This window comes from Ipomoea nil, unplaced genomic scaffold (assembly GCF_001879475.1).
Source record: "Ipomoea nil cultivar Tokyo-kokei standard unplaced genomic scaffold, Asagao_1.1 scaffold3069, whole genome shotgun sequence".
Taxonomy (NCBI): domain Eukaryota; kingdom Viridiplantae; phylum Streptophyta; class Magnoliopsida; order Solanales; family Convolvulaceae; genus Ipomoea; species Ipomoea nil.
In genome coordinates, this window is record NW_017619497.1 from 10,718,474 (window position 1) to 10,742,073 (window position 23,600).

The 23,600-nt window shown below is 37.8% G+C and overlaps 5 protein-coding genes across 7 annotated transcripts; 2 read left to right on the forward strand and 3 right to left on the reverse strand.

Moving 5' to 3' along the window:
- Window positions 1–1,073: 1,073 nt before the first annotated feature.
- Window positions 1,074–3,662, reverse strand: LOC109165829 (heavy metal-associated isoprenylated plant protein 26-like). Of its 3 annotated transcripts, none has more exons than XR_002051590.1 (3): window positions 3,364–3,662; window positions 1,391–1,865; window positions 1,074–1,306 (listed from the first exon to the last, which is right to left on the reverse strand). XR_002051590.1 is itself a non-coding variant. In XM_019314776.1 (3 exons), the coding sequence occupies exons 1-2, from the start codon at window positions 3,442–3,444 to the stop codon at window positions 1,479–1,481; spliced, it is 468 nt and encodes a 155-aa protein (XP_019170321.1). In that variant the 5' UTR covers window positions 3,445–3,662; the 3' UTR covers window positions 1,074–1,306; window positions 1,455–1,478. The 3 variants fall into 3 exon arrangements, 2 of the variants coding, with proteins under 2 accessions (XP_019170321.1, XP_019170320.1); XM_019314776.1 differs by having other exon boundaries at window positions 1,455–1,865; XM_019314775.1 differs by having other exon boundaries at window positions 1,074–1,313; window positions 1,455–1,865.
- Window positions 3,663–7,388: 3,726 nt separating this feature from the next.
- LOC109164869 lies at window positions 7,389–9,101 on the reverse strand. Its single transcript, XM_019313415.1, has 2 exons — window positions 8,978–9,101; window positions 7,389–8,101 (listed from the first exon to the last, which is right to left on the reverse strand). The coding sequence occupies exons 1-2, from the start codon at window positions 9,099–9,101 to the stop codon at window positions 7,389–7,391; spliced, it is 837 nt and encodes a 278-aa protein (XP_019168960.1).
- A 469-nt stretch (window positions 9,102–9,570) lies between these two features.
- LOC109165834 (SKP1-like protein 1A) lies at window positions 9,571–11,222 on the forward strand. Its single transcript, XM_019314786.1, has 2 exons — window positions 9,571–9,969; window positions 10,862–11,222. Exons 1-2 carry the CDS (start codon window positions 9,676–9,678, stop codon window positions 11,033–11,035), a joined length of 468 nt encoding a protein of 155 aa, XP_019170331.1. The 5' UTR covers window positions 9,571–9,675; the 3' UTR covers window positions 11,036–11,222.
- Window positions 11,223–14,292: 3,070 nt separating this feature from the next.
- LOC109165840 (heparan-alpha-glucosaminide N-acetyltransferase-like) lies at window positions 14,293–18,873 on the forward strand. The gene is made up of 13 exons (XM_019314793.1): window positions 14,293–14,720; window positions 15,252–15,389; window positions 15,524–15,605; window positions 16,040–16,116; window positions 16,314–16,414; window positions 16,775–16,901; window positions 17,102–17,218; window positions 17,302–17,366; window positions 17,623–17,689; window positions 17,771–17,849; window positions 17,959–18,050; window positions 18,269–18,412; window positions 18,504–18,873. Exons 1-13 carry the CDS (start codon window positions 14,565–14,567, stop codon window positions 18,537–18,539), a joined length of 1,281 nt encoding a protein of 426 aa, XP_019170338.1. The 5' UTR covers window positions 14,293–14,564; the 3' UTR covers window positions 18,540–18,873.
- A 576-nt stretch (window positions 18,874–19,449) lies between these two features.
- LOC109164870 (mechanosensitive ion channel protein 5-like) lies at window positions 19,450–22,981 on the reverse strand. The gene is made up of 3 exons (XM_019313416.1): window positions 20,880–22,981; window positions 20,660–20,783; window positions 19,450–20,498 (listed from the first exon to the last, which is right to left on the reverse strand). The coding sequence occupies exons 1-3, from the start codon at window positions 22,979–22,981 to the stop codon at window positions 19,608–19,610; spliced, it is 3,117 nt and encodes a 1,038-aa protein (XP_019168961.1). The 3' UTR covers window positions 19,450–19,607.
- Window positions 22,982–23,600: the final 619 nt, after the last annotated feature.

A 23,600-nucleotide genomic window follows, 5' to 3' on the forward strand; every position in this document is an offset into this window, starting at 1 on the left:
ATATAACTGCAGTTTCATTTGATAATATAAAAATAATACGTGAAACAGTGTCGGTTTAGATATACTGTAGTGTCAGTTGGTAATTAACATACAAAAAAATGCGCGCTCCGTTAACACTAACGGCGCGTCGTTTCTTTACTTAAAGAAACGGTGCGCTGTTTTGACCGCGGTTCACAATATAACGACCCAGAAGGATAGATATTACCAATCCTTATACCGTGGACCAGATTCGTACCATGTCGTTTTTTAAACCATAAAACATGTCCAATTCGCATGTGTTTGATTGTCCAATTCGCGTTACAAGATTTTTTTTTAAACCATAAAACATGTATATGTCTTGTGTTGTGAATTTTTTTTATCGTGTGTTATGAAATTTTGTACCTGAAATAGATTAGAAGTTGTGTGGACATAACATGAGAAACGGGAAAAAACTACTGAATCTATTAAAATTTAAATATCAAAACGACATCGTTTGGATCCAGGGTCAACACCCTAGTCCACGATATAAATTGCCGAACATTACAATCATTATAACATGGATCATGGTCCATTTTGTGAGGTGAACCACTTAACGTAATATACATTTTTAATATATTAAATGTACATTTTTAATGCATTACATCTTTATTTATTAAATGTACATTATTTGATATATTATCAAATAATAAACATTTAGGACACAAATAATATACCTTTAATATTACAGTATATTAAAAAATAAACATTCTTTCCAAAAAATAAACAGTTATTTATGATTCACATTGTAATTTGGAGCAAGATCTAAAGTATAAATGTATAATTTGCCTTGACATTAAGAGTAGACAACTAGACATGAACAAAAATGTCACACTTATTTCATTTTTGACTCCACATGTTATAATCAAACCAAAAGTGAATTATAATTTTTTATTTAGCTTATCTTTAAATAAAATTAGAACATGTACAGTACAGAACATATTTCTTGAATGCTAATTGGCTTAATTGCTAAATGCAGGAGTATTTGTAATTGGATTGTTGTACGTTCTTTCCGTGCTGCCAACCCGTATATAATGCAGAATATACATAGATGCATATTTTCGTGCTAGCTAGCTTACGTTTCCTCATTTCCATGAACAAACAAATATTATTCAAATACATGAAGTATTTAACATCCATCATAACCAAACAAACAAATCACTTACAGCCTTGCCTTGCCTTGCTTGTATTAGTCCAAAATTAAGGAAAACAGAAAACAAACAGCCATCCATCCAAACCCCTTAGATAAGTAGGGAGCTAGCCTTGCAACTACCTTCAACTCCATCGATCTCTACATAAATAATATGTTTCATTTTATGAGATATATAGTATGTACTGATATATTGTTATTGAGCACTGCATATTGCACACTTACTGCATAATGCATAATCAATAGCCATAATTTGTCCTCACGTCCACACCTAAAGACTTGTTCTCACCTGATATATATACACACACACACATCACATGACAACACATGCAGCTGGGTTTTCATCGCTGAAGGCAGTGGTGTAGCGAACTTCAGTGGAACTGGCACGGGCAAGCTGGTAACGTTGAGGATCATCATCTGCCCTGCGCACGTACCCAGCAGGGGCTTTCTTGTCATACACCCCTTGTGCATATGGGTGAGCTACCACGTCGTAGGGAACATAAGGCCAAAGCTCAGCCTTCTTGCCAGTGCGATGAGCCACACGGGCAACAACCTTATCTGGATCCACATACCCGATAACTGTGAGTTTGTGTTGCTTCGGCTCAATCTGTACTGAGCTCACTCCTTTCATTCCCTCAACAGACCTTCTCACTTTCCTCTCACATCCCTCACAGTCCATCTTCACTCTTACCTCCACTGTCTGATCATTCATCATCAAATAAATTAAATTAAAATATATCACACTTAGCAAGCTAAGCTTGTTCAGAATTACTATACATACTATACACCCAGCACACTAAGGTCTCCATATATATATATATATAGTACCTAGCTAAGCTAGTTCAATCAGACAAAAGTGAAAACATACAAAAAGAGAAAATGCATAGACACAGACTGGAATATAACAGGTCGCCATGCCTGCAAGCCAAGGTATTAAAAAGCTGAAGCAGCACGCATTGCCCGCCCACTCAAAGTATAGATAGGTACTCCAACTGTACTAATTACAACGTAACTAGCTTAGCAACAGGCAGGACAATTAATTTGTTATTTGTGTCATCCATATATATGATCTGGCATGCTTAATTAGCAATTGTGGGGTTTAATGGTAGCAGATCAGATCAAGAAGTGCAAGGAAAATTAAAACAAACCCCTATATACACTAGCTGTATAATGTACTGCAAGCTTTGTTAGTTGTCATCCTTGCTTGGAAGGATGACACCTTAGGAAACTCAAGTCAATTTTACACCCATGGATCGGAGGAAAGAAGTTACTATAACCGTACCAAAGATAGATGCATGAATCTTAAGGTCTTATATCTATTCATTATTCCAAATTCCTTATGAGATGGAATTCTAAGGTGACTATGACTCATGAAAGAACATTCTTAAGATCAAAAACATACATATGTACCCCAGTGAAATACACATACATGTATACAGTATATATTATATAATAGTAATCATAACTACACGGATTTGTTGTGCTTATAAGCAAAGGTGTTTTGTTTTCAAAAAAAATAAGCAAAGGTGTTTGCATAAAAGTATAGGTGCAGGTAGGTATTATAACAGGAGCAGCAGCACATGGTAGGCCCCGGCCTCATAGACTATTCTAGTTTGTCTGATTGCTTAGCTTTAGCCTTTAGCCTTTAGGCCGCCTGCCGACCATAGTGCGTTGCTAGCTAGGTCCACAGGTCGAGAAGTATCCTTTTTTTATTTGTGTGTGTGTGTGTGACTGTGTGTGTCCAAATTTTCACAGTTGAGTTGAAGGAGTAATTGATACTTCATTAGTTCATTATCAACTTCAACTCCCAGATGTGGTTGTGTCAACTGTACGTCAAGCATACACTCCGTATATAAACGATCTTATAATAATCTGATCTGAATGTCTTAATTACTTTTTCAGCAGTTCATTATTATAAGATTTGAAATATTCAAGCTGCAGGTTGAGTCCAAAAGCAAAGCTATACTGAAAAGTGCATGGAATGAAGCTAAGCTTGCTTAGCAACCAAACAAGGACCTAAAACGACCGACGATAATCACCGGCGTCTGCCACAGGCCACAGTATACATACTACGCAGATCTAATTGGATAGGATAGCACAAAGAAAAGCACAGAGTGTGAGGTGAAGAAATTAAAGATTACATTATTATATTGATCGGAAAAGAAGAAAAGAAATAATGAAGATCGAGTATGTAGTACCTGCAATTGCTTGCGTTTCTTGTGCTTAGATTCGCCAGTGGAGCAGTCAAACACATCAGACAGATGATCCAGAACTCCCATTCTTTCTCCGCCCTCCTTCAATTCTCTCACTCACCAACTAGTTGCAATGAAATTGGATAATGACTAGTAGCCGTAGTCGTAGGGGGACTCACTAATAAAGACGACAAACTTAAATGATTAAAGAAAATATCTTGAATGCTCTTACTTATCTCTAGCGAGCTCAGCCGCTCAGGTGCTCTTGTTTGACGTTGAGACCATGATTTTGAAAGGCGCTCTAACCCTTGAAACACCAGAGCCGTTAGATCATCCTAGATTTCAAAGGGGTCGGAGCTGCTCTGTGGGCCACGGTGGGGACATTACTACGTGGCCTTATGTGTTGGATTCACGGTGCAGTTGTCCCCCACAATCTTCACTGTATTGTCGTATTCCTCCAACATACCCACCTTTCTCCAAAATCAATTGTTCTTTTAAAACTTGATCTTCGGGAGAAGAGTTGAGTTTTTAAACCAACAATTGATTTTGGAGAATTATAATTCATTTACTTAGTCATCTCTTTCAGCCTTTAATTTGTTTCTTTACATCGTGGGTTGTTCCACTGTAAGTGATACTAAAAATGATAATGAGATATTTGGTAAATAATTATTAGTTGATTGAGTTAGTGGATTTAGCTAGTGGATAATGATTGTATGCAAATGTTTGGTAAAAGGCTTTTTGAATTTTAATATGTTGGAGCAATAAATTATTAGGAAAGGCTAATTAATTGAATATGCATATTGATTGTTTAGCCAAGTCAAATAATTAATAGTGATTAAATAAATCAAAATTGACCGATAAACTAATTATATTACCAAACACGGTCAATACCTTCAAAATAAATAATCTAACATATTAAGTATATGATTCTCATATTATATTTTCGATCACTCAAATAAATATAACAGCCACTCAAAAAAATATAACAGCTTAGGTAATTATGAAGTATATACATCACACAAAATGTAATGTAATAATGTTATGTTACTTTGATTTGTGTGTGTTGCCTTTATACTCATTTTTTTAAATGGTCAAATTGGTTCTTTTAATTTTTATTTTTTTAAGAAAACTTTATTTAAATCTCTAAACGGGTAAAATAGTCCAATTAAGTCTCAACTTGACTTGTTAGCCATTCTCGAGTTGACGCATGTCTATTAAAAAAAATTAAAACTTTGTATTTTTTAAATTTGAATTAAAATAAATAAATTACAGCCACCGGATGTAGAAGATAGCCGACAACTGTCTAAAGTAAACGGTCATGGTTATCTAGTAACAGCCATGACCGTTTCCAGATCTGATATCTCGAACGATGGTGGCGACTATGAGCGTTTCCCTCGTTTAAGAGATGATAGAGAGGTTTGAAGTGAAGGCGACTATGGTCACTGCATTCGCTTCAGTCCCTCTCTATCATATCTAGGAATCTTAGTCGAAAATGGGTTTGAAGCGAAGGCGGCGGTCATGGTCGCCTTTGCTTCAAACCTCTACCATCTCTTAAACGAGAGCGGCGACTCATTCCAAATCTGACAACAACTTTGAGATTCCCATAAAGGATATAATCAACAGCGGCATCTCAGCCAGAGGGCGGCGAAGCAGGAGCCATGTTTTCTTCATTCACACCCATCAAACCGGGTTGTTTCTGATTCGGGTTCTTGGTTGGGACTGCAATTTTGGGCCTTTTTGTAATCACTATGAGAGCATTATCTAGTGAAAATGACAACCACTGGCTGTCGAATAAAACAGTCTGTGGTTATAATTTTTTTAAATTCAAATTAAAAAATAATAATAAGAAAGACACATGTCAACTCAAGAATGACTAACATGTGAATAGGTGATTTGGGATTCGATTGGACTATTTTACTAATTTAGGGGGCTTAAATGATTTTATTTTATTTTTTATAACTTAAAGGATCTAATTGCATTATTCGATTGACTTAGGGGCCAAATTGATTTTTTTTTTCCTTTTTCTATATTTAATTAGTCAAACCCTCATCATTTAATTTATCCATAAAGACACATTATATTTAAATTAATATTGATGAGGATATTGGGCATGTGTTGTAGACTTATTGGGTCAGTGTTACTGGGCCACAGGATGGGCCGAAGGGGAGCGGGCTGGTGAGGGGCGACCAGAGGCGCCATCGCCGGTGGCTGGAGGTGGTCGCGGACTAGGGCGTTGGCCCTAGCCGGCGACGGCGCGCTTGGTGCGCGGCTGGGCACGGCTTCGGCGCTCCCTCGCGCGGGGGGGGGGGTGGGGGGGAGGGGGGCAGTATGCGGCCGGAGGTGGTCGCCGACTGGGGCGCTGGCCCTAGTTGGCGATGGTGCGGTCCCAGCGCGGGGCAGCGTACGACATCACGGACCCTCGCGCAGGGTAGCGTGCGGCGAGGGTGGCCGGTCTCTAGTAGTGCACCGCGAGCGTGACTCCCGTGCGCACTTCGATGAACGCAGGGGGCGATGTGTCGACGTGGGGTGTGCGGGAGGTAGCGAGTATAACGTGGGGCACGTGGCGCTTGTCAAGGGGATGTCGATCTTGGGACGTACACGTGGACGGAAGATGGCCGGGAGAGTACTATATAAATAGGGGGTCTGGATTCTTAGTAAGGTACGACAATAAAACTCAACAAACACTACGGTTTAGTGGTCTTGATCTCATTCTCTTAATCTCTTTACTTGGGTTTGATTTCTGCCAATAATATATTTTCTATTTTACACCCTTATACCCAGTTTATAGTGGATTCAGTCCCGATAAAACCATTAGATATCTATTAAAACAAAATTTTACATAATAACATTTAAAAAAAAATTGGATTGCAATGATCATCAAACCTCACTTTACCGTTTATCCTCCTTCTCAACTTTCATTTATGCAAATATTTTAGTATGTGAACTTGAATAAGATTTATTTTACCTTTGGTTTGGTTTGAAAAAAAAAATAATAATAATAATAATAATAAAAAAATTGAAAAATAATCAATTTTCTAAAAGCATTTTCATTCTTTCCAACTTTCACCTCTATAATTCTAAAAACATTTTTATGTTCTAATTAATGTGCATACTACGATGCAATTTTCATTTTTTTTTTAATTTTTTTTAAATTTTTTTTTTTCTATGTTTGAATGCTACCACACAATTTTAGTCAATGAGAAAAGATGCTTTGTAGCTACTCAAAACAATCTTTCTATATATATTAAAGAGTCATAATCTTAGTAATTACATTCTAGAATCAGATTGTGTGAATCTAGTTCATGCTCTATAAGGTAAGGTGAAGAACTCTTTCTATATTTGTATGGTAATCAATGATTGTGTAAACTTCCCATGAATAAACTTTTGGGAAATTCTGTAGAACAAAAAAAATAGAGAAGAGTTCTTTAACAAATGGGAAGAGTGATTTTTTAAAATGTTTATTCCTACAAAATAAGTTTTTTTATTTTTTGTTTTGTTTTTTTTTTGTTTTGTTTTTTTTTTTTTTTTTTTTTTTTTTGTAGACCCCACTAATTGAGAATAAATTGGGAAAAGCCATTTGCAAGTGCACATTAGGCACACTTGCTCTACCTGCCTGACGCGTGCACTGCAAGTACCCATTAAACGCGTAAATAACATTTTTCTTTTTGTTTTCAACTTCTTTTTTTTTCCCTCTTCTATCTCCTACTCCTTTTTACATGTACCTAACAAAAACTAATCTATCTCCTGCTCTTACAGCTTACTCTCTTGCTAAAGTTGGCCCAAAAGTTTGAAACGAGTTAATAACCAAAATGGTCCATCGACTATGCCGTAATTACCAATTTGGTCCTCGACTACCATTCTTACCAAATTAAGTCCTCAACTATGCAATCTTTACCTAATTTAGTCATCCGTTAGTTTGCCTGTTTGTTGACCGTCAAAATTGATGGTAAATTTGTAATTCAACAAGCTTTCCCCCTCCTCCTCTGACAGATTTTCACCATAACTGTGACTCCACCATGCGCAAAAACAGCTCATGCATTGTCTGAGTTCCCTGTGACTTTTATCAAACACCTTGCGGCATAATCGTTCCCCAATTCATCCCTCCCACTCTCCAAGATCCTAATCAATGGAGAAACTATCCCAGCCATGATAAAAACACATCTGAAGAGTTGAAACCCTGCAATTACAGACGCCGCCTTTGTAGCCTCTTGGTGAATGTCGGCTTCTTGAAAATCAAGAAGGCTCACTAGCACAACTATGAAGTTATCGATTTCAATGGCGGCTTTCACATACCTTTCATCTTCTTGAATCGCTTCATTGAAGGCCACTAGAGCTTCTTTCTTCATCTGGGCACGCTCGATTTTCAATCGTGACAGCAAATTGGTGATGTAAAACTTGATATCCTCGCATGATGCCGAGGCGTTGGGCCGTGAAACCACAATCTCATTGCTTTGTTTTAGCAGCCCGCGAGCACAAATCTCCACCATACCCTTTATATGTCCGTCCAATTTCGCGGACACAATATCGAGATCACTCTGCATCAATAGTTTCCCGTTGTAGGTTAAATCCACGCAGCGCCTAGTGAGATCGTGGCAGCTCTTCACGGTGGCGGTTATGGACTTCACGGAGCCGAGAAGTCTACGGTTTTCATCCGAATCGTCGCAGCTTTCGACGGCGAAGACACCAACGAGAAGCTCCTCCAGTTTGCAGCGTATCAGTGCATACGATAGGGCAGCAACCAAATCTTCAGAGAGTGGAAGCAAACAAAAATTTCAGGAATACGAAGACGATTTAAAATAGGCAGGCCAGTGGAGAAGGAGGAGAAAGCTTGTTGAATTACAATTTTGTTCTCAATTTTGACGGTCAACAAATATACACACTAACGAAGAATTAAATTGGATAAAGATTGCATAATTACGGACTTAATTGGGTAAGAATTGTAATTGAGGATTAAATTGATAATTACGACATAGTCGAGAAAACATTTTGATTATTAACTTGTTTGAGACGCTTATGGACTTGCTTTGTACTCGTGATTTGATTTTACTTCAATAATAATACGGAGTATTCTTTTGATGTTTTTTTTTTTTTTTTTTTTTTTTAAAGAGTAGGGGCAAAGGTCCTCTGACTATAGTGATTTTCCACAATTGGTCCTCGTCTTTTAATTTGGACAAATTTGACACTTGACTATCAAAATCTTTCCAATGTTGGTCCTTCCGTTAAATGGCTGTTATTTAGACGTCAAAGTGAGGGGTAAAACTGTTCTTTCATCTGTCGAGTGTCTTCTTCTTCTTCGTTAGCCTCATACTGATAAAACTCATTCCAATTCTGCAGTTCTTTATATTAACACATCTTGCTAGATATAGGATGTTTTTATATTCTATCCTTCAGGTTTTATGAAATGATGCAAAGTTTTCCAATCCTTTCTTAATTTAAAAAGAAAAGATTACCCCTTTCTTTGAAAATTCATGTTGTTTAAAGTGCCAGTTAGCTTCCTATCAAAATGTCGTGAAACAATACATTAAAATTACACGCAAAAAAAAACTCTTAGCATTTTAATTTTTAAACTTACTACTTTTCTATTGCAATAATTTTTCGTTTTTACTTTTGTTTTGGTTACGAAAAAAAAGGGAATCAAAAGGGGCAAACTTCTCGGCGGAGTCCTTGACTTTGAAGTACCAAATGTCATAGCAGTCAAGCTCGAAGGACGTAATCTCTCCAGAGGCGCTGGAAACTCCGGTCATTTCCAAGCCGATGGCAACGAAGTCGGCCGCTTGATGAGGCCACACAAATCTTCGACCGCCGATTCGAAGATGGACCTTGTAACATTCTTGAGATAGAAGGTTGTCGAAGTGCAACGAACGCGACAGAAGGAGGTGAGCTCGGTGTGAGAAGCTGAGATTAGGGCATGGAGAGATTTATCAGCATATATATGGCGAGAGGCTAACGAAGAAGAAGAAGACACTCAACATATGAAAGGACAGTTTTACCCCTCACTTTGACGTTTAAATAACAGCCATTTAACGGAAGGACCAATATTGAAAAAATTTTGATAGTCAAGTGTCAAATTTATCTAAATTAAAAAACGAGGACCAATTGTGAAAAATCAACATACTCAGAGGACCTTTGCTGGAATTAACTCTTATTTTCGGTGAGCGAACCGATTACGGTGCACTGTAGCATTATACAAAATGGGTCCACAGTGAATACGGTCTATTTACAATTCATGAATTTGCTCTCTCCCTCTCTCTACATTGCCGTTTCTCTCTCTACAATATCTCTCCCTTAGGGTTCGTTTACAGATTCTCAGCGGCGACGATGTCTTCCCCAAAGATGATATTGTTGAAAAGTGCTGACGGCGAGACCTTCGAGGTCATGGAGGCGGTTGCTCTCGAGTCCCAGACGATTAAGCACATGATTGAAGACGATTGCGCAGATACTGTTATACCGCTTCCCAACGTCACTAGCAAGATATTGGCTAAGGTTATAGAATACTGTAGGCGCCATGTCGATCCTGCGAAGAGCGATGACAAGGCGAACGAGGACGATCTCAAAGCCTTTGATGCTGAATTTGTCAAAGTTGATCAGAGCACTCTCTTTGATCTTATATTGGTATCAATCTTGCTCTGCTTTAGTTCCGTCCTCTATTAATTGTGTGCGTATTTTTATTTTTGACTATTATTTTAGTGATGATTCGGAACTTTATTTTATCTTTTTTTCCCCGTTGGATTTTACTAATTGTTTAGGGTTTGCTAGTTATTGTTGTTGTGTATACAATCTTCCCTTTTTGTTGACCATGATAGGGCCTTATCCCGTACTGTTGAATTCTTGTTTGCTTTGCGAATTCTGTTTTAGTCTTATGCTCCTCCTATGTGATATCCGCAAGGTATATACATATAGAGAGATACCCATTATTCGTTAAGCCTATAACATTCAGTAACAGATTAACCTTACCAATTGTTGGAAGGCTATACCTACTGTTTAATAGTTTTGTTGAGTACGAGTTGTGAATATTATGATGTGTTGTTGCATAGGCATAGCCCAGTGGAATACAATTTATTTGATTATTGTGTAGTAAGTTTGTGTTCTTCGAACTCTTTCATAAATGGAGTTAACCAAATGATCTACAAGTTTGATCAGCTGGTAAGGAATGTGACCAAAAAGTATTGGTGTGTTGGAAGGTTGAGATTGCTGTCCTTATGGTGCCTTCACGATGCTTCATTTCTTTTCTTTTTATTTTTAGCATTCATTGTAATGGATGTCCATATTTATGGTTTTGGAGGAGTACTAATTTGTTGTTCTGTAACTTGTTAGCTACGAGTTTATGTTTGATTAACAGACTATGTGGCCTATGAGGAAGCTGCTTGTCAACTGTCAAGGTTCCTTGTGTTTGACTACTCTTTTGTCAGCTTAGTTTCGATTTCTCTGTGAAATTGAACCATGCCATGATATGTAATGTAAACTGCAAATGCTTGGTCTTTAATTCTCTTCCTTTCTTGTACAGGCTGCTAATTACCTGAACATCAAGAGCTTGCTTGATCTCACATGTCAAACAGTGGCTGACATGATCAAGGGCAAGACCCCAGAGGAAATCAGGAAAACTTTCAACATAAAAAATGACTTCACACCTGAGGAGGAAGAGGAGGTCAGGAGGGAGAATGCCTGGGCATTTGAGTGAAATATGCTCTCTGCTAATTAATTGTCTATACTCGCCGTAGGGCATACATGCTATGTGACCCAATCAATCTTATTTATGTTTCTCAGTTTATGTCAGTAAATATGATTAGAACCTCCTTGTTGCTTAATTTTGTGATTCAATCAAGACAAATGGCACCTTGCATTTTGTGGTGTGGTTATCCTTCCAAGTTCTGCGTTACTTTGCTTTCATTTGTTGCCATCCTTGGGAGTTGTGGGTATTTGCTTTCATTTGTTGCCAATATTTGATATCATCCCATTCATGTTGCCAATATGTTGGTTTAAACTGGAAGAGGGAATGCTAGCCCCAGTGGTCAAGCAGCTAATGGCTATTGGATGTAATAAAATAAAGAGTTAATACTTCAATGGTCCTCTAAGTATTAGCGATTTATTAGTTGTGATCATTCGAGTTTTAAATTATCAGTCCTCTATGTTTTAAAAAATAATCCCCCGTTGTCTTAATTCTTAATCCAAGTTTAAAATGACTATGAGATGTCTTAAAAGGACCACGGGTGATTATTTTTAAAACATGGAGATCATTGGAGGTGATTTAAAACTCGGATAATCACAGTTTGTAAATTGCTAATATTCGAAGGACCATTAGAGGTATTAACTCTAAAATAAAATAAGAGTTCCAGTATATGTATTATCAAATTCTATTCCTTCACTTTTAATTCATAATGTGGCAAATAAAGAAAAAGTATCTACATCAAAAATTTGTGAGAGGGAGTAGAGAATGGGGTAAGAAGTGAGAGCATATGTAGTATTTTTCATTAAAAAAAAAAAAAGGGAAAACAAATCCTTCTCCCAAATACCGGAAGACGTGATCCATTATCAGCTATTGGAGCGGGAGTCCATTTACAGTGCTTGTTTCAGAACTTGGGTAAAGCTATCAGAACCAAAAAAAAAAAAAAAAAAGAATGAAGTTAGTTGATCCGGCATTACTAGACGAGGAGTAGACGTGCACATGATTGAAGCAAAGCAAAATCTAATAAAAAGTAGAGATTTATAAAATGGGAATCCCCCATATATGTTTAGTTGGCCTGCCATTGCACGGAAAGTCGGAAAAAGAAAGATAAAAGCCAGTTTAATGGTGTTGGGTAAAATAGGAAATAGAGACGCCCCTAACTAGTAGTCTATCGACCGACGGACGGACGGACAGGTCCTTGCCTTCTGCCCATAGGAAAATAGCTCCCTCTTGCTGGCGCTTCGAAGCATGCTAAAGCTACAACTACAAGCAATGAAAAACAAAAAAGAAGAAAACAAACACATTTTAGTAGTGTATTTTTTATTGGGTGATGATGAGAAATTGCATTCACTATTTAGAAGTATATATTGAGTAAATCTTATTTTGTAACTCTAGCCGACAAATGACTACAAGAAGGTAAACCAATCTAGATTATCTATAGCTGATTGATTAATATTAAGAAGTTTGAAATTCGAACTCATGACATTGTAATTATAAGTTTGTATCATTAGTTAACTTGACAGAAGTTATCTATAATATAATATATTTGATATTGAGTAGTGGGAGATCAGTTGAAATTATTCAACTGCTTCTTCTATACAACGTTATCTTCAGCCTTCGCCGCAGCATATTGATTTATATTAATATTAATATACTATAGTTAGAGGAAGGTTATTGGTTATTTGTGCTTTGGATTATGTGTGCAAACACGCAATCTTAGTACGGGAATTCCTTTTCGTTGATTTGTTAATGTTACAAAACATAAGAAATTTCCCTTATGCGGTTGTTGATAGGATGCACGGCTAAAAATAATCACGTTTGCATACAAAGTTTAAAGATGGGTGACTATTATTATTAATACTCAGTAATATTTATTCTGGAGTAATATAGAATTGTAAAGATTGATTGGAGTTTGCATTGTGATCGAAACTGGTAAGAACATACCATATGAATCCTACCAAAACATCTTAGTCACCATATGGATTCCTTCAATTGGCGGGTTAAAGAGATGTCTTATGGGATTTAACTCAACAGTTTAACGTAAAATTGACGATGATTGACTAGGAAATGCAACATTATATTTTTTAAGAGATTTGTGAGATGGTCTCACAAGAAACTTACCCAAAAACTAAAGAGATTTTTTATAAAAAAAATATTACTTGAATTCTCAAATTTTTTATTTCATATTTTTACTTGCTCACTTAAAATTTTAATGTTGATATTTTTATTGAAATATGAAGATAATTTATCATTTTTATCAAATTAGATGGTAAAAGTGAATAATATATTAAAAAATAGTAAAAGTGAATAAATAGAGATTAATGGAAGAGTGTTAATATTAAACCTCTTTTATAATGGAAGAGTGGCAATAGAGTAGAGACGTAGAGTGCAGAGCAGCTGGTAACAAGTTTCAAAGTTAGACAGCCCAGATAGGGTTATAGGGCGCGGGCCGGGCCCCCACCTAGTTGGCGGATTATTGAAGCCAATTGCGAGCGACCTCGCACGTCACCCAATCTTTATTACGTAGATAGTAGGTAACGATTTAAAAGCACGTAAAATACATCATTCTAATTAATAAAATATATTATTTAAATATATAAAGTAGATTATTCTAACTTATAAAATATATTATTTTATTTTAAAAATTTTAGAAAAAAAATCAAATAAGCCCCTACACTTTATCTCAAAAGTCAATTAGGCCCTTAAATTTTTAAAAAGTGTAATTAAACTCTCAAATGTGTCAAATTAATCAATAAAGCCCAAAATCGGTAAATGACCTGTTATTAGAGATCATTTCAATTCCGACGATCGGCGATGAATTCTGTTACCAACGACAGTCGTCAGATTCCAGTCGTCCGGTCGTCTTCCATTAGAGAATACGACCGGACGGCCGCCTTCTCCAAATGAAAAACACGACTAGATCTGGAAGGCTTCATTGACCTAATTTGACATGTTTGATGGTTTAATTGCACTTTTTTAAAGTGTAGAGGCCTAATTGACCTTGGATAAAATTTATGAGTCTATTTGACTTTTTTCTCAAAATTTTATTATTCTAACACATAAAAGTTCCTTATATATTATTGTAACTTTAAAATATATTATCTTACTTTAAAAATTTCATTATTCTAACACATATAAAATATATTATTTTAACTCATAAAATATATTATCTTACCAAAAAAAATTTTGATTTTTAACATTAAAACGAATTATTTTGGACCGTTCTCCACCATAATTTGGCCACATCACCGAACAAAGCATGAAGCATCGCATAATTGATAATTCTGGTCTGAGACACCAATACGCCTTCCTTCTTTCCTTCCTCACGACTCCCCGATCCGCACTGCTTTGTCTCTTTCTTCTCTTCTCTTCTGAGTTCTCAAGCAACAAAATAAATTGCAAAAAAATAGAGTAGCATATACGTCAGCTCCATGTGCATAATTGAAGCTAGTGAGTGGAGAGGAGCAGTATAAATAGCAGCAGCTCTGCTCCTCCTCCACGCTGCAGTGCTCACCGCAAGACAATACCAACAACCAATCATATCATGGCTGCAAGTAAGCCCTTGTTAGTAGAGGACGTTGAATTTCAAGCTGGCGGATCAGGAGCTAGAAGTAGAAGAACCACCTTCGCTACAACTAAATCAAAAAGTCCAAATGATCGAGTGGCATCTCTTGATGTCTTCCGCGGCCTCTGCGTTTTTGTATATATCTCTCTCTCTCTCTCTCATTTAAATTTCAATCTTCAATCATCTGCTTTGCTTTGCCTTTTCAATTTAGATTCGTTTTCTACTACCTGCTGACATCACTGCTTTATCAATTTCCTGCTCTACTCTGCTAAATTTACTTCCAATCCCAAATCTACCTCAGTCTCAGCCTGGTACACTGGCGTTGTCCCGCTATATCTGCACATCAGTTTTAGTTAATTTATTTAATACTCCGTATAATAATAATAGTAATAATAAAATACAAAAGAAAAACAGATTATTCTTTTCGTGTTTTGTGTTCCGTTTGGCTGCTGACAAAATGTAGGAGAACAATGCATATGTATTACAGTACAGTGCAAAATTAGTTCCTAGCTAAGCTAGGGAAATAAACTCTCAACTCTGAAACAAGTGGAGTAAACTTTTCCTTACCTGATCATGATCTTCTTCAAGTCATGTAGTTCCATGATATGCATACTGTCCATAAATTTTCAGCTTCTCTAAGAAATAAGAATTCTCCTTGTCTTTCAGCTTATGACATTTGTGGATTACGCTGGCTCCATTTTTCCAATTATTGCTCATTCTCCTTGGAATGGTCTGCATTTGGCTGACTTCGTCATGCCTTTATTCCTTTTTGTTGCTGGAGTTTCACTAGCAATTGTTTATAAGGTACTCCCTCCATAATCCATATTTATGCTTTGTGTTCACAACCTTCTATCTTTATTTATTTTATTATATACTCTTATATTACTCAATTACTGCCATTCACCAATGAATATGATTTTCATCTTTATATGTCTTAGGATCCTTCGCACAAGGAAAGGTCTACCTGGAAGGTTGTGGCAAGGACATTAAAACTTTTTCTCCTTGGTATCCTTCTTCAAGGTAATAAATATTTCAAAATTTATTGTGCTAACTCTTTCCTCAGTATCCTGAAAAAATTGTTGCCCAATATACATCTTGAAAAATTATAACAAACTGTTTCCTCATCAATACTCAAAATAAGGCCAAACTGGAATAAAATTATCCTATTTTTATACCAATCTTCTATTTTTTTTCATGACACTTAAGCTCTTACTGTTCCAAATGTGTTTCAATTTGACCTACTACTCTGACCTTGAATGGAGACAGTATTAAAATAGTTGCGGCTGCCCACTATTTTAAAATGGCTAAATTTGCTAAAGTTTATTCTTGATGACATTGTTTGTAGTCTACGGGTTGGGAACTTAAAATTTTGTCTACTTTATATATATATATATATATTATACTGTTATAATTCTGTTCTTCAATTAGTGTCAATGGTTTTAACTTCATTTCAGGTGGTTTCTTGCATGGGATAACTTCTTTGACATATGGTGTGGACCTTGAAAGAATACGCTGGCTGGGAATCTTGCAGGTCCCTTTGATTTTTATTCCGACTAGTTATTGTGCTACTTATGCAAATATTTTTCTCCCCGGTTTCTTCCTATATTTGGGAGGAACATGTTTGATTGGATGGGAGATTATCTTGTCATTTTATTCTGTTAAACTTCTCCACCAATGCAATCAGGATTGGGGAGAACATGGATCCTCATTCATTATCGTTTTGTACAGAGGATATCTGTTGGACACATTGTAGCTGCTTTGCTGGAGATATGGGATCCATATGAAAAGAGAAAAAAAGATAGTTTCTTCATGAACTATATTTGGCATTGGTAAGTTGCTGGTAGCTGAAGTTATCATGGATGTCATACAATTAAGGAAGATGCACAGTGATTGGAAGTAAAATAAAATAGGATTGACGTTTCTGACAGGCATAGATTTAAGGTTATTGTGATTAGTGGCTCAAACTCAAAATAATTCAAGAGAGTTATACTATCCAATTTTAATGCCTGTCAGAAAGGATCCTTTAGTTTTAGAAAGTTGCATGTCTGATCTGTCTCCACAATCAACTTAATTGAGAATATTTTCTTTGCTTGCTTGGTTTCTAGGTGTTTCATGTTCTTTCCCCCCCCCCCCCCCCCCCCCTATATAGCTATTTCTATTCATTTGGTTTTTCATTCCTTTGTTTATAGGTTCACTGCATTTGCACTATCTGCTATATATACGGGCTTATCGTATGGGTTGTATGTACCCGATTGGCAATTCAGTTTACCGCAGTCAGCTTCCTTTGATTCATCCAGCGAAAGCTATATTTACAAGGTTAGATTAGCTTATTGAGATTGACATATTGTATAGTAATTTGTGCTTCTAGGGATGGATTTCGGTTATTCTCACCAAACTTAGCAATACCTTAAGAATGAAGTATTGTTTTTTGTTATTATCCGAATTCCATTCTTTGTTTAAATGCCTTAATCTTGTCATCAAGAATGAAATAGGACATTTTCTTTTTGAACTTACAGGTTAACTGTTCTGTAAGAGGTGATATGGGACCAGCCTGTAATCCTGCTGGAATGATAGATCGTATTATTCTTGGAATTGGTCATCTCTATGCAAAGCCTGTATATAGAAATCTGAAGGTAACTTTACCACCAAGATACCATATTGAAAGTCAGGTTCATATGTCAAGTTTTCCCAATACAACTAATACTGTGATTTGTAGGAATGCAAAATATCCTATCCACCTTCCTGGTGTCATGCTCCCTTTGAACCTGAAGGTATTTTAAGGTAACAAATTCAGTCTTTCCTTTCTCGGTTTCTCCTCTCTCTGAAGGCCTGTAAAATGATTCTGTCTATTTGCAATCCTTCCTCAATTCAAAAATTCAAAGTGCCTGAGATTTCCCGATCTACAACTCCTGCCATTTTTGTTTAACTTTTTTTTTTTTTGGATACTCAGAAACATAAATTAAGATGAATTCACTCCTCTTTATTCTTAAACTTAATAAGAAATGACAGCACTTTTTTTCTATTTCCCTTTGAGCAGCTCACTAACATCTGCTGTCACCTGCATTATTGGACTCCATTATGGTCACATTCTTGTACAGTTGAAGGTGATGCATCTGCAGTAACCTATGTAGTTTGGTTATTGGAATATGCAACTTTGTGTGCTGATAGTCATAGTTGTTTTGCAGGACCATAAAGAAAGGCTGTACAATTGGTCGCTTGTTTCATTTCCATTTTTGGTTCTTGGATTGTTCTTAGCCTTGCTCGGTATGTATGTCTCTCTTGAGCTTTTCTTAGTGTGTTCTAGTATATCAAGTGAGACATAAAACTATAGATTTAATTTAAAAAGTCCCAATGACATTTGTGAGTCTTTCAGGTATCCCTCTAAACAAATCTTTGTATACAATAAGTTACATGCTGGTAACGACGGCAACTGCTGGAATCACATTTTCCATTTTGTATATATTGGTGAGTCTTGAAACTGAACTCTGACTCACAACACAAAATATTTGCTCATTAACTGTGGAAAATGGTAAAAAAGAAAGAGTTGGGGAAGAAGAGAGAAATTTAATGAGGATGAAAAGCTTTAATATAGTATACCTGCAAGATAGTTTGATGTTGTTGTAGTAGTTGTAGTACAATCATCCAACTGACGTGCATTTTTTGGTGTTTGGTATGTGGCAAAGATTGACGTATATGGGTTGAGAAAGTTATTCTTCTTGTTGGAATGGATCGGAAAGCATTCTCTTTGTATTTTTGTTCTCATAACATCAAATATTGCTGTGATTGCAATCCAAGGTTTCTATTTGAGAAGTCCAGATAACAACATTGTAAGTTTTTGCGGTATACATTTGTGTCTTAGTTTCTTTCTTGTATTGTAAGAGTGAAAAAGGCATCCTAACTCAGAAGTTGTGGTGGTAGGTCAACTGGATTGTTACAAGTGTGGTGCAGAAATGAGACGCCTGCAACAAAATGCACTTTATATATATATATATATATAGTATTTGCAGAGAAGGGTTTACTTAATTACAGTCATGCGGGCAGCTGCGTCATCCATGGATTGGAAGCAGGAGGGGTTTCCATACCAAGGGGCAATAATGTATACTTACTGGCTAATTGAGTTGGTGACCAAGTTATGTATGTAATTCTGAGGTTGCCGTTCTTTAATTAGTGCAATGGTTTACTTGTGTTTCGCAACTTGTTATGTGTGAATTAAAGTACAAAATTGTGGCAGTGTGGTGTGGATCGCTATTATGATTATGATTATTATTATAGCAATTTCTTGAAGACAGACGTACATAAATATAGAGTTGTGTACTGAGTGTGAGTATATATTTATATTAGGTAGGAAAATGCATTGCTTTCTTTCACTCAAAGACAGACACACATACATAAACTCAACTCTGATCTAGCAGTGAAATTGAAGTTTTAAACATGAATTTTCCGATCCAGAGCAAGAGTTGGATCTAACGGAGTATTTACTACACTTATTGTTAAAGTTGGAATATATAAATATATTTCTCTTTCATCATCCATTTCTATATTATATACGGAGCAACTTTTTACTACACTTAAAACATTTAAATTATATTAAATTATTCTTTGACTTGACAGACGATGGATGAATTAATAATATTAAGTCCCAACAAATTAAAGCTAAGTTGCTTGCTTGCAGAGCATCCAACCATTGCATATATCTATCTATCAGAAAATTCCTAAAGAAAAATTCTATTAACTAATTAATTACAAAATTTTATCTTGATTATGATAAATACCTTACCTTGCTACAAAATGTAACTATTTCTTTAAATATATACTATATAAATAGATAGATATTAACAAATTGTTGGTTGGTATTAGTACATCTGATCTGCCGGCGCGCACACACACATATATATATATAGAGAGATGTAGTGTAGTTACGTGATGTAGATTGAAGTACGTAAAGATGGAAGCTGGTATTAGGTATTATATATGTAAGTAATAGATGAGCTGAGAGGTAAGTAGGGAGTGTTAATAAGTTAGTTATAATGAATTACTGTAATTAATTGGGGGCAGTCCGGCGTCGGAGGAGGAGGCGGAGGCGGAGGCGGCGGTGGCAGCAGCGGCAGCAGTCATGGGCATAATGGGATTATGATTGGGAGGTTGCCATTTAGGCGGTAGTCGGGTGGACTGAATGGGAGGCATAGCCCTGACATTAATGTCCATGGGATAAAGGCGGTAGTCTATGTCTATCTCCTTGAATATTTTAACCAGCTCTTCAATCAACAGAGATCTTCGTCCCCACCTTTCTCCCGCGTCCTGGCAGTTGATTCTGTGTCTGAGCCACACAGACATTTTGACCTTGTGCACATCCGGCATGCTGGTCATCACCACCATTGGCGACGCGTACCAGTGCTCCTTCTTGTTCTCCACATAGTTTACTATTCTCTGATGTATGGCTTTGATCTTCTCCATGGGCGTGGCCATGTGGACTAGGAAATCCACCGCATCTCCCATGTCTGGACTCCTGTAGAAGTTGCCTATAGGCCGCATTGCTAGAATGCTGTTTGGGTACACTATCTTCTGGTTGTCGAATCTGAGGAACACGGTGCTTAAGATGTTCATTTCTTCCACTATGAGCTCAACTCCGTCCACCTCGCACCGATCCCCAACGTCGAATGGATGCACCACGAATAAGAAGATTATGGCTTCGAAGACTGTCTTGCACGTGTTCCCAAATATAAATGCCACAATCACAACCTGAGAGCTTATGTAAAGTAGAACCCTGCTGGTGGCGATCCCAAGTATTACGAGGCAGATGAGAATAATGATGACGGCCACTAACACGGTCAGCATCTGGTGTAGTTTCTTCACAGCTGTTTTAGTGTCGTCCAACGTCAAGGCCAGTGCTCTTCTTTCTCTGAATGCTTTTACCTATTCAGTATTATTATTATTATTAATTGCATTGCAGCTATATATATAATATCTAATAACTAGCCTGCTGCTATATATATATATATAATTCAATTCAATTCAAACCCTAGATTAGATCAGATCAGATCAGATCGACTATAATATAATATATATATACCAACCACCCAGTTTTTAAGGCATGCTTTGCTGATCCTTTCGCAATTGGGTGATCCATCCAGCAGATTCATAACCTGCACAGCCTCCTCTTCAAGCAAGAAGCGCCTCAGGTCGTTCATGACGATGAAACTGCATAATAATATATATAATGGAATTGAATTGGAGGAGGGCATTAGATCCAGAGAGAAATCGGGGAGCAGGCCGGTAGGTAGCTTAATTACTTACTTGGACTTTGGCTTGGCCACATTTCGAAATATCTTTCTTGCAGCAATTTTGGCTTCATATTCGCTTCTGATCTGGTTAGCGGAGTCGTCGTAATCTTGTGCGGTACAATTTATTTGCTCATCCAGGGTAGACAGTACCCCGTGCCTCACTATTTTCACCAACCTCTTCATATTCCAGGCCGAAACATTCCTGGGGTTTAACTTGTGTAGATGATCAATTGATATAGCGGGAGCAGGAGCAGCTGCAGCTGCAACTCCTCCTCCATGCTCCTCTGATCCTCCTCCTCTCATGTGTGCAGATTTTCCTCCTCCTCCTCCTATTCCTATATTACTATTATTACTATTGTTACTATTATTACTATTACTATTACTGTTGATTCTGTTAAAAGCAGCCCCCGCCGGCTTGAGTTCCGGAGGCAACCTCGCCCCAGCACTCTGTAGCTTCCTCACCTCTGCCAATATCCTCTCCTCCTCTTCCCTCTGACGCTGTATCTCAATCCAGGCTGGCCCCGACAGAGTCTCTATTACGTACTGGTTGAACAGCGACACTTGAATTCTGTCGAAGAATTTGCTGACATGAAAGGAAGACGCTAGCACTTTAACCATCAGCGTCTTAACTAGCCATAACATTATCCCTATCAGCATGCACACCATCAACTTATTCACCATCTGCAGAAACTCATTATTCCCTTCCAATCTCTTGTCAAACATTGAGCGCCACGCTACGATCACCAGCCCCAACCATATGCAGTTCTGTACAGCCTTCCTCACTCCGTACACAAAATACAACAACCTTTTTCTTAACAAAAAGTTCCTCTCTATGAAGAACACCGCCACCCTTATTGCCCACCCCGATACCAGTCTCCCGCATATGAGTACAAGAATTAGCACCTCCCACTTCCACAGCCTCAGCCCCCTCAGCCTCAGCCCCTTGAGCTTCCCAATCCTCAGCGTGCAAATCAGAGCCGTGACTATGATCACAAGACTCGCCCATTGAATCACTGTCAAGGCGTTCAACTTTTCTTTCTTTAACTCATCCGGAATATCCTCATCCAACAGAGGATCCTCTTCTTCAACCTCTTCTCCCCCACCTCCACCTCCACCTCCACCTCCTCCTCTCCCCATCATTTCTGACCTCATCGGAACCGACTTCCCGAACCTCGCCGACTTCTTGATCTCCGCCACATTAGGCGGCTCGTCCATTAGCCTCGACTTTGTTTTAGTACTGATCATCCTCGACGCGAAGGAGTTACCAGCCCTCCTCTGGAACGAAGAAGTGCATCTAACCACTTGCTCGTCTCCAATCTCATGACGCCTCGAAATCACGCCCGATGCCCTTCTCCTGCTGTATTGCGGTTGATGTTCAATCACCCTTCCTCCTTCATCATCATCCGACGTTGACGATGATGAGGAATTCTCTGCATTTTGCTCGTTTTCAGCTTGATCCGCCTCCGCCGCGATGATATCTACCACTCTGCTTGGCGTTGAACACCCCGCCCCCGCCTGCAGGAATTGAACTTTTAGATCTCTGGACGTGGTAGGAACGCGATTAGTGGTTTGATTACTATGAATGTTGTTGTGTTGGTGATGATCAGGGGGTGTGGCGGAACAACTGCTGTCGTTACCGCTGTGACGACGATGACGCTGCAACTCATCCATCTCCAAGTCCATGTCCAGGCACATATCACCCCCACCCACCTTCTGCTTATTCAAAAACTGCCCTATCAACCTCGACGGCGGATCCTCCGACGCATCCTTGCTTTTGCTCTTGCTGCGCTGGACCCCTCTAATTCCATCACCTCCCAAATTGTCGTCCCATACCACGCCGCGACTCGTACTGCTGCTGCTATCACCATCTATCTTGACGACGACCTCAGGCCGGTCGTCGTCGGGATTGAGGGAAGAACGCTTCATGATGGAGGAGCCCTCATCGGAAGAATTCGTGACGTCGTCGCGGTGGCGGTTGGCGAAGAGTATTGGGCGGTAGTCCTCTTCGTGATCGTCGTCATCCGCATTACTACCGTAGATTCCTCTTGGTCGTTGTTTTTTAAAGGAAACGTGAGACTTTAAAGATTTTCGAAACGAAGAAGGGAAGCGATCCATTCTTAATCTATCAAATTTTTCTTTTATTGTATTGTTTTTTTTTCTCCTCTGAGGTAGAACTACGTGGGGAGGAATGGAAGTGGGAGAAAAGAATCATTCATCATGGGAATTGAAATTATTTAATTTTGTAGGAAGCACCGTCAACGTTAGAGTACGTGGAGCACTTATAGTTAAGGTTAGGTTGGAGGCAATAATATGTGTCATAAACATATTATTATTATTATTATTATTATTATTATTATTATTATTATTATTATTATTATTATTATTATTATGAGAAAATGACGAGTTTGGTCCCTGAGTTATAACCGTAGTGACGACTCAGTCTCTGTTTTTAGTCCTTCAGTTATGAGAGAAGTGACAAGTTTGGTCCCTGACGCTAGTGGTGTGTTGACAAAGTTAATTCCATGGATAAAGAATTAATGGCATGTCTGGTTCATGGAATAGGTCAGGAATGGAATAACATTCCTTGGAATAGACCTATTTCATCCTTTGGTTGGATCATTTTGTCATATGGGAATAACATGCCTAGGAATAAGTTATTACCTTCGCAAGGGGAATAACCATTCTTAGGGAGCCTTGGTATTTGCTATTCCCATGCCTTTGGGAATAGCTTTTA

Coding starts and splice junctions, on each gene's coding strand:
- LOC109165829 (XM_019314776.1), bottom strand. CDS start 3,444: ATGGGAGTTCTGGATCATCTGTCTGATGTGTTTGACTGCTCCACTGGC. Junction 1,866..3,363: donor AGAAACGCAAGCAATTGCAG/GTACTACATACT, acceptor ATGAATGATCAG/ACAGTGGAGGTAAGAGTGAA.
- LOC109164869 (XM_019313415.1), bottom strand. CDS start 9,101: ATGACCGGAGTTTCCAGCGCCTCTGGAGAGATTACGTCCTTCGAGCTT. Junction 8,102..8,977: donor TTTTGATTCCCTTTTTTTTC/GTAACCAAAACA, acceptor CACTCTCTGAAG/ATTTGGTTGCTGCCCTATCG.
- LOC109165834 (XM_019314786.1), top strand. CDS start 9,676: ATGTCTTCCCCAAAGATGATATTGTTGAAAAGTGCTGACGGCGAGACC. Junction 9,970..10,861: donor CTCTCTTTGATCTTATATTG/GTATCAATCTTG, acceptor TTTCTTGTACAG/GCTGCTAATTACCTGAACAT.
- LOC109165840 (XM_019314793.1), top strand. CDS start 14,565: ATGGCTGCAAGTAAGCCCTTGTTAGTAGAGGACGTTGAATTTCAAGCT. Junction 17,219..17,301: donor CTGTATATAGAAATCTGAAG/GTAACTTTACCA, acceptor TGTGATTTGTAG/GAATGCAAAATATCCTATCC. Junction 17,367..17,622: donor GAACCTGAAGGTATTTTAAG/GTAACAAATTCA, acceptor CCCTTTGAGCAG/CTCACTAACATCTGCTGTCA.
- LOC109164870 (XM_019313416.1), bottom strand. CDS start 22,981: ATGGATCGCTTCCCTTCTTCGTTTCGAAAATCTTTAAAGTCTCACGTT. Junction 20,784..20,879: donor GTGGCCAAGCCAAAGTCCAA/GTAAGTAATTAA, acceptor ATTATTATGCAG/TTTCATCGTCATGAACGACC. Junction 20,499..20,659: donor CATGCCTTAAAAACTGGGTG/GTTGGTATATAT, acceptor AATACTGAATAG/GTAAAAGCATTCAGAGAAAG.